A 12,552-nucleotide genomic window follows, 5' to 3' on the forward strand; every position below is an offset into this window, starting at 1 on the left:
GCAGTGTGGCACAAGCAATTACTCACAGAGTGAAGGCAGGAACGCTTTGTTTAAACTGTCACATCTGCTTTCCAAAGCATGTGAAATTTCTGCCCTAAACAACAGTAGCTACAGCAGAGATACAGGGAAAACTTCAGATGTTGGAAATCTGCAATGAGATGCAAACAATTGTGGAAACGTACTGTAGGGCGTTAGCATCTGAACAGCATGTTAATGTTTTGCTCTGACCTTTCATCAGAACTAATGTTGAATTTGCTATAGGTGTCCAGCAATAGCAGGATCGCTACCTCTGACATGAGCACAATAAAGCCCCAGGCGCACATGTGGCATTGGTGGTCACCTAGTTAACATCTGGTCCATTTTGGAGACCTCCAGGTTTGCTTGTGGGAAGAATAACAAATCTCATGCTTGAAACTAAAATGGGCACTTTCGAAAGTAATGCACGCAGGGTGTAAAGATCACTAATTCCCTGTCAGGCAGCATGTCTCACACAGCATCATAAGCAGCAACTAAACCCAGCAAAAATGGGTCGACTGGAAGAGCCCTTAGATAAAATAAGGCATGAACCTGTGATGACAAGTTGCACTTTCATGTAAGAAAATATTTGAAGCATTTTCAGAAATGGGGTGAGAGCTGAGCCGGGTGGAAGATTAGGAGGGAGGCTGACTGAAGGCAAAGTTTTTTACATTTATTTTTTTATATATATATATAAATAAAAAAATATATATAACAAATATAAAAAATGATGTTTTTGTTTGCGTTTTCAAAGGTTTAGACTTGATCAAGGTCTGGTTACAAGGCTTAAAGGCCTATGGGATACATAATCACCACACATTACAGTAAATGCTGTGAATTGCTTTCCCTGCCCAAAAGGCGCAATATCAAATGCAAGGATCATTACTATTAAAAGCATTAGCCCAAGAAATTAAGATTAAGAAATTAAAAATCAATAACTGTTCAGAAGGATAAGAATTAGGCCTTCAGTCGATTGCCGTTGGAAAGTTCCAGTGGCCGATTTTAGAACAGGACTCCTGGAATTTACATTTAAAAATGTAATCAAATATTTCATGATATTAAATCCATCATCTTTCTTCATGTTCTTTGATAGATTTTCTTTTCTTCCATCTCTAGCTTTCTCCTGTTCCCAAGCTTCAAGTGTCTGTTCATGTTGCTCTGAGTCACTCACTCATTTGCTTCAGGTTCTTTGATTCTAATTGATTGCTATTTGAAACCGGATAGCTGGCTTTGCACTGAAAGGCATGAATTGCATTATATTGGTTATTTCTTTGTTCGCAAAAGGCTGAGAGGATTGCAAAGCAATGGGATCTTTTTTTTAAAAAAAAACCCCAGTCAGCTCTGCACCACCTCTGTTTCCACTGCAGTGATTATCCTGGTGCAGAAGTTGTAAGCTTGATCCGTGAAGAGTATCTGCACACAAAGAGGAGAAATCGATTCATGTGGACAAAACGTAGCTGAATTAGTTTCAAACTGAGCCGATTGAGAGCATCTTCAACGCATGTTCCTGCAGCCTAAGCGACATCAAACAAACTACTTCTTTCAAAAGAAGTATTGCTCCTCAGACTGTTTTATTTTTTTTTGAAAAGAAACCCAAATAATTGAAACCCACGAATAAGGTGCAAAGTACTGAAAACATCTCCATAGAGATCTTTTATCTTGCGCGTTAAAAGGGAAAGCAGTGAATTAATTCCCACTTCTTTATATCACTTAAAAAGAAACATTCTTCCGCTTCTAGTGACCAGATTAGCTTTTATGATTTGATTGACAATCACCCTGGAGAAAGATGAGATTGACGAATGGTGTTCAGACTGGTACACTCTCAGATCTCAGTATTCCTGTTTCACGTAACCAGAACTGGTCTGTTTCAAAGAAAATGCATGTTTCGGGGTTTCCTTTCCCTCAATACCCCATTGTTTTTCTACCGCATTTGTCTTTCCAGTCAATAGATCAGACGCAACATCTGAAAAGCAAATTGAGATGCATTTCAATGAAGCATAGCTTGACTCTCGAACAGTCAGATTCTATAGATAATGCAACAATTCAGAAAGAACTAACCTATGACACTACCCCATTGCAGATGACTAGTGAAGTGATTTATTTAGCTCAGCCAGTTACATTGATTGAACAGCTATGTTGAAAACTTCTAAAGTTTTCTCCCAGAGAGCAGTGAGCTTAATTTGGATCTCCTGCAGTACAAATACCAGCATGTTTCTCAAAGTGCTCTCAATTCACTTGTAAATCAATGAACTGCTAGCCCTATGGGCCACCATAATCATTTTATCTTTAAGTACTTATGTTGTATTAATTGTGATTGATATTTAGCTGAATAAGGTTAATCCATTGCTACGTACCTTTATTGCTCCTGATAATTTTAAGATTGCAAAAAGTAATTAATTGGTTTTCCACAATCTCGAGTCCAAATTCAGATGATTTTTTTTACTTCAGCACTTATCTGTGGATAGTAATAATAATCCTTGCATTTGACATAGCATCTTATCACGTCTTCTAGACGTCTCAAAGAGCTTCACAGAATATACTGTAAAGTGAATTGACTGTATATTTTGTGGGTGAAACGCAGCAGCCAATTGTGCACAGCAGAGTCCCACAAACAGTCGTGGCCAATTTTATTTCTTTTTCTTGAGGGATTAATTGACCAAGTTATTATATATTTTTGAAGGAATTATTGCCCCTGGAAAAGTGATCCGCCAATCGACTAACAACCGGGTTCCTACTTACTACTAGGTAACCAGAGGTGTGTGGAGTAAGGAAACTTGCCCCACAAGGAAAAAGCAGCCAAAACTTGTTTATGTAGCGCTGTTTACATCAGGTAGCGCCCTAGAGCTTGCCCGCCAATGGTGTTGTGGATGTCGGCCTAGATTATAAATTCATGCACAAATTTCCTGACGGTTTATGAGCCCACATTGAGGGTATGATGCACTACATAATAATATTCTAAAAACTGTTCAACTTTCAACAGTTCAAAGAAAGAATAATGGTGTGTGAAATTTTTTTTCTCCTGGATGTACGATTTTGCAGCAAAGGTTTCAGTCACTGATCATAAAAATAAATCACCTGCCCCCCCCCACCTTGAACATAACTTCACTTTTTACTGTTGCTCACAGGACAAGAAAGCTTCGAATTAACAGCTGAGAAGATTACTGAAGACTATTATAAACTATGTGTTTCCTGTGATTTTTTTTCTCAATTACTTTTTCATAGAAAGGAAATCAGATTATCAATCGGCATGATGCCGCTTTGTTCCACAAGTATTTTTGTTGACAAGTGTGTGTGGTGTGGATGAGGTGTGTGTACCTATGTCAAGAAATTAGTGTTGAATTTCCCAGTGAAATATGACCAAGGCATTTTTCTCTACATACAGAAACTACATTGCCCACCTGCCACTCTCCAGAAATTGGCGACAGGACCTGTCTTTCTTTTGCTGCAATTTGTTCCGACGTGCCTTGTACAAAAGCAGACAATCTCCAGTAACTTCAACCTGTTGTGACTCCACGCTGCAAATAACAAAACCGACTAAAGCACAGCTGAAGCCTACTTCAGGTAAGCTCCTTTATATGCCGATCACTCTTTCTGAGGCTACTTTGCACAGCCTTGGGTCATGATAATTGATCTCAGTCTGTCTAGGTTTGGGAGGAGAAAATTAGCTGAGGTTCTGCTGATTGCTGACCAAAAACCCTGTGAGAAGATGCACAAGTGTGAACACTGGGCCAAGAGTTGGATTGTCAAAGAGCTCATTGTCAGAACTACTGTGTATCAATACCCCAACAGAAGGGAAAAATAGTCACTGCACTGTTAGTAGAGGAGTAACAATTGGCGAGGGGAAGAAAAAACATCTTGGAATCCTAATCCCCTTAGCTGTACACCCAGATTCTTGTTTGCTCTCCTATGTGTGGCAAGCATAATAGAATTACTCTATCCTACTATAGAGTGCGAGTGCAAGCAAATAGAACAGGGGTTCCACGTATATGGAAATAGATCTTCTATAATTTTTTGAAAGCATGTTATATGCTTTATCTCCACCAGATTCTCACGTCGGTTCACACCTGAAGTCTGTAGGAGAGTAGCAGATTTTGCTCCAGTTGTATGCACTCGATCCTGCACGCCGATTTACTGCTGCCAGGCACCAAAGTTAATTTCCTCCCCTCTCTCCAGTTGTGTCCTTGCCGAGAATCACATGCTTGTGTTTAATTTAAGGTGACCATATTTTGTAAACCAAATTTGGGGAAATGTATATTAAAACAAATTGCGCTCACTACAATTCCTAATGCTTGCAATACTGGAGAAGCTTGTTGGATTAATGGCTTTACAGTATTTCTCTTGAGTATCTATTTTAGAATGTTATTGTACTTGTTCAGCTTGTTGCTGGAATCAAGACACAGCAAATTTGGCCAGGGACTCAACTCCTCATCCAGGGAGTAACCCTAGAAATTGGAGATGTAGATAATAATAAACCTTGCATTTCATATAACGCCTTATGTCGTTGATGTCACAGCATCCTTCATCCAAGATATACTGTAAAGTGAATTGACATTTTGTGGGGGAAAACATTAGTTAATAATTAAAATAATTATGCTGGAGATATAATTACTGTGTACGTCTGCACTTGGAATGCAACTAATGTCTCACTGGATAGATTAGTTTGTTATGAAATGACTTGAGTTACCAAAATATTGAATGGAAGAATTCAGCTAGTGAAACACATTGCCAACAACAATTCAGCTGCACATATGGAATTAGCCCTGTATGCTAAAGTTCATAAGGTGTGCCCAGATTCAGAAGCGATTTAGCGGAGAATCTGTTTACGTGATCAAAGATGGAAGTCTCTGTTGAATATAAGACCCATTGAGAGACTAATGTGTAATAACTGAAATGAATCCTTTTTGATGTTGAAGATTGGAGGAGAGGTGCTCAGGAGATGGTCATCTCAAACAAATCTACTCAGAATTGAACCATGGCTCCAGGGAATCAGATATATCGCATTCGTAGGCTGATCAGCGCCTTGCGATGTCCTCTCGACATGAAAGGCGTTATACAAATGTAATTTATTGTTAATCTAAGATTGAGGAAAAGACCAACATTGATCATTCAGTTAATAGTTTCACTTTTTTTCTTTTGTCCCCGTGATATTAATAGTGAATGTGAGCACAAGCAAACTTCACTTGAGAGAAATTGGCTGCAATGAGAAGCATCCAGATGCTATGACTGAATATTGTACATTTTAGGTCTATAACAGCTACTGTTACTGTAACTCAATACAATACCTGTAATAAAAGAGCCACATAAAAGTAGAAACTGCTGCTAACCTCTGTACTAGCTGGAGGCTTAGTTGGACTGCATTAAAGCTTCATATTTTTCACTACATAATTTGTAATTGTACATCAAATATGAGTCTTGGCACAATCCTTAGAGTAGAGTGGTCTTATTAGAATGCTGTCCAACCAAGCCTATTTATTAGGTATTTATTTGACCAGGCTGGTCCAGTGTAATGTAATTAGTCTTGTTGGGGTCACCATATTCAATCATTTTATACAGAACGTGAAAGACAATTCTCCAATTGACTCGGGGGCACACAACTTCCACAGTCTCCATCCTTCCTTAAGTCACGTATTTATTTTGTAAGCGCTGTTGCCAATGAATCTGTTTCTAAAATGATTCTGTCAGCGTTGCTTTGTAAACATTGTCCCACTTCTAAGTCAATCAAGGTTGACTTTAAGAGGTGTGAGATGTAAGGTTTGAATGACCAACTTGCACTGTCAAAAAATCATATTTCAGGGAGTGAATGAAATCGTAGAACTACATTCTAAACTTCTATGCGGTGATAAAAGGTTATAAAATGCCTAGTTTTATGAAATGACGCAAGTGTGCCTGGATTAGTGTAACACACGAATGGGATTTGTTTACTATGCTGTTAATGTACTATGGCTGGGAGCCACCTATATATTGATGGTGTTGGTCTCTCTAATCAGATCTGTGTACAGCAGATAAGCTGCACAGGGCCCTTGTGGACTTTCCCAACAGCCAATTAGGGTGTGTGTCAAACTGTAATCTCATGGAGTCCTGTAGCTCAGTGGTTAGAGCACTTGCTTTGCAAACCAGAGACCTGGGTTCAATTCCAGGCAGGGCGAAACCTTGGGCAAGTTTCCTTACTACACACGCCTAATAATAATCCCTCCAAAACAATAATAAATTGGTCATTTTCAATCCACGACTGTTTGTGGGACATTGCTGTGCACAATTGGCTGCAGTGTTTCACCCACAAATATACGGTCAATTCACTTTACAGTCTATTCTGTGAAGCGCTTGTGAGACATCTAGAAGACATGAAAAGCGCTATATCAAATGCTATTATTATTATCTTAACAATGACGTGCAAACATTGCGGAGTAAGTTCTATCACTGCTGACCCTTGAACTTTGATCTCTGAGAACCAGACTTGTTTAGAACATAGATCATAGCTTAAATAAAGCTGTACAGCTATTTTGCTAATTATTATTGAGTTCTTATGTGCTGGAGTATATCATGTCGCACTTACAATTATTGCTCATTAAGCTTGAATGATTAGAGCTAACGCCCAGATATGTTTCAAGGGAATACCAAGCTAATTGCTGATTGAGGGTAATTTTCATTGTCTACATTTGACGAGTGTGAATTGATGACAAATGCAGGGTGAGTAAATTGGATGAGACCATAAAAAGAAAATCTTTACGATTCTAACATTTCTGCAAGTTTTCTATTGTAAATCTCTCTGAAGTTAATTTTTAAATATCCCTGATTAAGATTAATGAGTGGGGTGACTTTTTCCTCGGGCTCCTGCTAATGACTAGGAGCGAGGAGAGAACATCCCATGACACTGGACTGTTGAGGGTTTTCACCTGAGCTGCAACAACAAGATTCCATTTATAAAGCGCCTTTCACGTCAGGAGGACATCCCAAGGCGCTGCACAGTTGGGTCAGGACCCGAGCAGGGGGGAAATGGTCAGGGTGAGGGGAGGGAAGGGAGGGAGCGAGCAGGGGGGAAATGGTCAGGGTGAGGGGAGGGAAGGGAGGGAGCGAGGAGGGGGGAAAATGGTCAGGGTGAGGGGAGGGAAGGGAGGGAGCGAGGAGGGGGGGAAATGGTCAGGGTGAGGGGAGGGAAGGGAGGGAGCGAGGAGGGGGAAGAGAGTCGAGAGGGGAGCTGAAGGCTAGGGGTTGGTATCAAGAGAATAATTGAAGGCCTGATCAAAGCCTGTCTCAAGACCTTCCTCTTTGAAGGGGGAAAGGGAGGGTGCAACAGACTTGGATATCAACTGTTCCCAATTTAGCACTTGCAACCAACCCATAATTGCCTTGTGCTATTTCAAATGTCATCTCATTGTAACATAATGTGAGTAACAAAGACAATCTAATGGATCTGTTCACTACTGTATTTGTGCAGAAATGGATGATGTAATCAGCTTTCCATATATAGACTAACCAGCTGCAGAAGACTGTCTAATTTATAATAACCATTTCAATGTGTATCAACATCTGATGTATATTAAGGGATGACGTCTTCAACATTACCTCCAGAATGGCTTGTAGATCCTTGTGTTCCTGCAGTGTCTTATGAGATTATTAGAGATTGATCAGAACGAGGTTTGACTTTGTTTCCAGGACATGGAATAGCACCCTACTGATACCATCTTAAGAACATAAGAATTTTCTAGGCGAAAGAAGATCAAGGTCCATCCAGTTTGCCTTCCACCATCCTGGCAGTCGCATGACATAGAATCGTACAGCACAAAAAAAGGCCATTTGGCCCATCGAGTCTGTGCCGGCTCTTTGAAAAGAGCAATGTAACGTCAATCCCACTCCCCAGCCCTTTCCCCATAACCCTACAAGTCCGTCCTCCTCAAATACCCGTCCACCGCGTTTTTAAAAGTTGTTATTGAATTGGCCTCGACTGCCCTTTCAGGCAATGCATTCCAGATTCGAACAACTGCGTGAAAAAAATTCTTCTCACCTCCCCTCGGCTTCTTTTAGACACTATTTTAAATCTGTGACCTCGAGTCACCGACATACCCACCAGTGGAAACAGTTTTTCCCTTTCTAACCTATCAAATCCCCTCATGATTTTGAAGATCTCTATTAGGTCTCCTCGTAACCTTCTCTGCTCCAATGAAAATAATCCCGGCCTCTCCAGCCTCTCCTCATAATCACGGTCCCTCATTCCTGGTACCATCCTCGTAAATCTCCTCTGCAACCTTTCCAATGCCTTAACATCCTTCCTGTAGTGCGGTGCCCAGAACTGCAGCAGTATTCTAACTGAGGCCTAACCAGTGGGTTAATCATAACCTCCTGACTCTTGTACTCTATGCCCCTATTTATAAAGCATGTCGTGTCCCAAGCTATATATTGTATCCTGAGATATTATCTCCTAACAGAATTTGATCTTTGGAACAGATTCTGCATGGATTACGAGAATTCTGCACTATAGTTTGGTAAGAGTGATGCTAATTTGTCCTGTGTCCTTATTCTAACCTGTATGGAGCAAGAAATGCTAGGAAGAGTTATTTTCTCCCCCCCCCACCTCCCCGGCCCCCAAATATACACGCACTTGCATGTTTTAGCACCAGTATCCAGATGGCTCAATGCAGCAAAACAGTACCTTAAACCCACTTCTGTTCACTTACCTGCAATAAAAAAAACCTTTCATTAATATAGCACTTCACTTACAATAAGATCTCCGAGTACTTCACAAAGACAGTGTTGGATACCAAACAGCAGGGAAAGTGGAGCTAGCCACAGGCACAGTCAAAGAGCTGAGCAATTAGACTGGATTTAAAAGCATTTAGAGTAGAGGAAATGTAGAGGAAGGGAGATAGTGGTGCAGAGTGGTCAGCCATCACATAGTAGGACCAAATTAGTAAGTGGAAGGGGAAAGGAGAGAGGGAAGAGAAGATCACAATGGAAGGGAAGTGCGGGAACATGAAGGTGTTTATGGGCTGAAGCCCTTGAAGTTGATCGATTAGGAAACTAACTGGGGATTTGAGTAAAGTTAATAACAGGCACTGGGAGAAAGTGAAAAAGATTGTGTGATAACATGACTGAAAGATCATTTCTGCTGAAAATTATTCCAGGGTTGAATAGCTTTCAGCTTTCATCATTGCTGCAGAAAAGCTCTCTCTCTCTCAAAAAAAAAGTTCACAACGACTGGAAATATTTCTGATTGTGTTTGCCCAAAAAAGGAGAAGTTCTGACATGTTCTGGAACTGAAGCTGTTGGAGCCCAGTTGACATTCTGATGGAAAAAATATGGATGACCTCATATAACGGCTGAACAGTTCACTGACTCCTTGCTACCCTTTTCTGGAAGCTGTTTCAGAGAAACTAATCTTTGTGGTACAGAGTCTCCATCACCCCAGGCTTGGCTCCCAACAAACAAAGCAGAGAATGTTTAAAACTGCGAGCCCAAAGCAGCGTGCAAAGGATAGTGTGAAAGCATTGGCAGGGAAGAATGAGCTTGGATGCATTGATTGTAAACGGCATTGGCCATGATACATAAATAATCATTTATTGAGGTACTGTAGTACATGGCTTAGCATTCTGTCCTTTTCTTTTTTGGCAGCTGAGATCTGAATACAGTCCATGTTAATAGGATGAACGTCTCTTCTTTCAGATGTATTTTGTGCTTCTTTTTGTTTCCTCTCGTGGGATGAAAGCAGAGAAGCAGATTACTTCTAATTTGACACTATGTGGGACTAAATAGCGATCTCTCTCTGAGAGACCGCTATACTGTATGATCGAATGATTTGCAATTGGAGAAATATCATTGTTTTTATGTTCCATTAGGGATACAATGTATTCCTAAAGAGGGGGTTACAGATTACATGAATTCTTTCTGCTTACAATTATTTTCTTGTAACTCTTTTAGAAATCATTGGCAAGTGATGCTTAAAAAGGCATAGGAAGGAAGCAAGTGGCAACTTGCCTAACCTTACCCAGTGTCAATTTGAAGATATTTTGCCCAATCTAGAACTCCCAATTGTTTGTCAATCAGTTTTTATTTTTCAACTTCTGAGAAATCTTAATCCTGGGATGAACTGAGAACACCTCAAGCTATTGAAGTAAAGGTAAACCTCCTTTACTACTGACCAGGCAAACCTGATATGGTCATTGCTAACACGCGAACTATTGCATAGACTCTGAACAAGAAGTGGGATTCCAGTTTAACATACAATAACTTGCATTTATACAGTGCCCTTCACGCAGGGTAGTGTCTCGGATCTGTCAAACTAATTCCAGAGTAGAAGGTGGTACAAAAATATCACTGAACATGGGATTTAGGTGAATTGATAGGGATAATTATTTTGCATTGCTTCTGAAAATGGTACTGTAAATGAAAAACGGGTTAAAAATAATTGAAGAAATCTGCCTGTTCAGCCACTGATCCCATGCACTCTTCAAAAAGTGGAAGTGAATTTCTCCTGGTGTTCTGGTCCCGGTCAATAAATTAGATCATTCCCTTCATGGCTGTTTGTGGGACATTGCTGTGCCCACAATTGGCTGCTGTATTTGCCCACAAATACTCAGTCCCTCCAGCTCACACTGGAGTGTAAATCAAAGACTTCAATGGAGAGCTTGTCATCTGGTGCCTAAATTTACTTTAACGACTTCAACACATTTGTTTTGTTTCTCCTTTGCACCAGAGTTGTTTATTTACATGCGACTATTGATCATATGAGCTTCATTCCAAGCTTAGATCTGACTGCTTCCTTGGGTTCAGATCTTCTCCAGCTTTCAGTCCTCTTCTGAAGTTTGGCTTTTATGTGAATCTGCCATCACTCAGCTCGATATAACAGTGCTCAGAATTTCAACATTTCAAGCATTCTGTGGGGAAATAGCCAGACTCCATTCTGTGTACTTTGTATAATTAATGACCTCATTTGATTTGATAGCTTTGACACTGGCTAGACCATCATTTGTTTTCATCAGATGTATTTAGGATGCAGTCGGGAGCTCGCTTTTGACTTACGAGTTTCTGTTCAGGAATGAATGTTTGATTACCCAGCCAGCAAAATTCATCAGGGAAAATGGAACTAGATGTAATACAATTGAGATTTGAACCCGAATTCTGATCAGTGGCTGGTGAATGTCTGTAATTATGGAAAAAATAATTCAGATCCTTATCAATGAGATTTTCAGTGTACTGCCTTGGGTTCTATTTGGCCGGCTCTCAATAATATTTTGCAACATGGACCTACTTTCCAAATAAATGTGAAATGCCCTGAAGGAAGCAATATAACATTTCCCTTTTTTGTAAACTCATTCATCACAACAAAATGCCATGAATATGAGATGTTGTTGGACTGTCTGTCTATTGAGGAATAATGTTGAATGGTTTGATGGATGAAGGAATCAGGAAATCTGAATTCTCAGCTCAAATTGATGCATTGACTGCATTTATTTGATGAGAAAGTCAGAAACTCTGTAATTTCAAAGGTTCTGCATTTTGTGCATACCTTTACAACGAGATGTCGATCTCAAAAGATAAATACTTTGAAACAAATGTTCACCAAGAGATAAAGATAAACCTGGCTTGTTTTAGTTCAGTGAGTTGCTTTTGATAATAATCCTTGCATTTGATATAACGCCTTATCGTGTCTTCTCTTCTAGATGTCCCAAAGCACTTCACAGAATAGACTCTAAAGTGAATTGACTAAATATATTTGTGGGTGAAATGCAGCAGCCAATTGTGCACAGTAGCGTCTCCACAAACAGTCATGGATTGAAAATGACCAATTTATTATTTTATTCCTGAGGGATTATTATCAGGCATGTGGAGTAAGGAAACTTGCCCAAGGTTTCACCCTGCCGGGAATCGAACCCAGGTCTCTGATTTGCAAAGCGAGTGCTCTAATCAGTATACGTAATCTAATACAAGGCTGTATTACAAAGCAATAATGCATTTAAGGATTCAGATCTTAAAGATTCAGATCTGTAAAGCAATCAGCAAAATGTGGCCATTGACTGTATAAAACTTGGCCATTTGTCACCATCTGAATACACAGATTACTGCGTTAAATACTTTCTCATAGTTAAGAACCCTGGATGACTCCCTCTCGCAGGTACACCACACAACTTCCAGTATAAAATCACTTATGTTAATGAGTTTGAGCTTCATTTCTGACTAGAAGTCACAATTAACGCAACAAATCTGGTTTGCTAATTTGATAACTACTTCAAAGCTCACTGAATGCTTTCTCTCTCCTTTCCCTCACCCTCCTTCAGATTAGATAGCCAGTCATGGGAGATGTTCAGATTGCTTCCACCACAACTCGTATTTCCAAAACCACACTGACTTTGGAAAGGCCTCAAGCTAACACACTGCCACCTGAAGCGCCAGCATTCATACTACCTCCCAGGAATACTTGCGTGCCTTTGGGTGGAACAGCCAGATTTGATGGAAAGGTAAGAGATACTACTTAAAGCTATGAAGAGATGCAGTAAAATGCACGTAACTTGTGACACAGGACCACAACATTTGATATGATTCACA

At 40.0% G+C, this 12,552-nt stretch overlaps 1 protein-coding gene across 1 annotated transcript in view; it reads left to right on the forward strand.

The window, feature by feature from the left end:
- Positions 1-3,513: 3,513 nt before the first annotated feature.
- The window catches only part of LOC103176418 (myosin light chain kinase, smooth muscle), a 78,027-nt gene continuing 68,988 nt past the window's right edge, over positions 3,514-12,552 (forward strand). Inside the window, exons 1-2 of the mRNA XM_007889937.2 lie at positions 3,514-3,576; positions 12,285-12,464. Coding sequence (XP_007888128.2) covers positions 12,300-12,464 — 165 coding nt within the window. The 5' untranslated portion in view covers positions 3,514-3,576; positions 12,285-12,299. The remainder of the gene's footprint in view (positions 3,577-12,284; positions 12,465-12,552) is intronic.

This window comes from Callorhinchus milii, unplaced genomic scaffold (assembly GCF_018977255.1).
Source record: "Callorhinchus milii isolate IMCB2004 unplaced genomic scaffold, IMCB_Cmil_1.0 Scaffold6, whole genome shotgun sequence".
Classification (NCBI taxonomy): Eukaryota; Metazoa; Chordata; class Chondrichthyes; order Chimaeriformes; family Callorhinchidae; genus Callorhinchus; species Callorhinchus milii.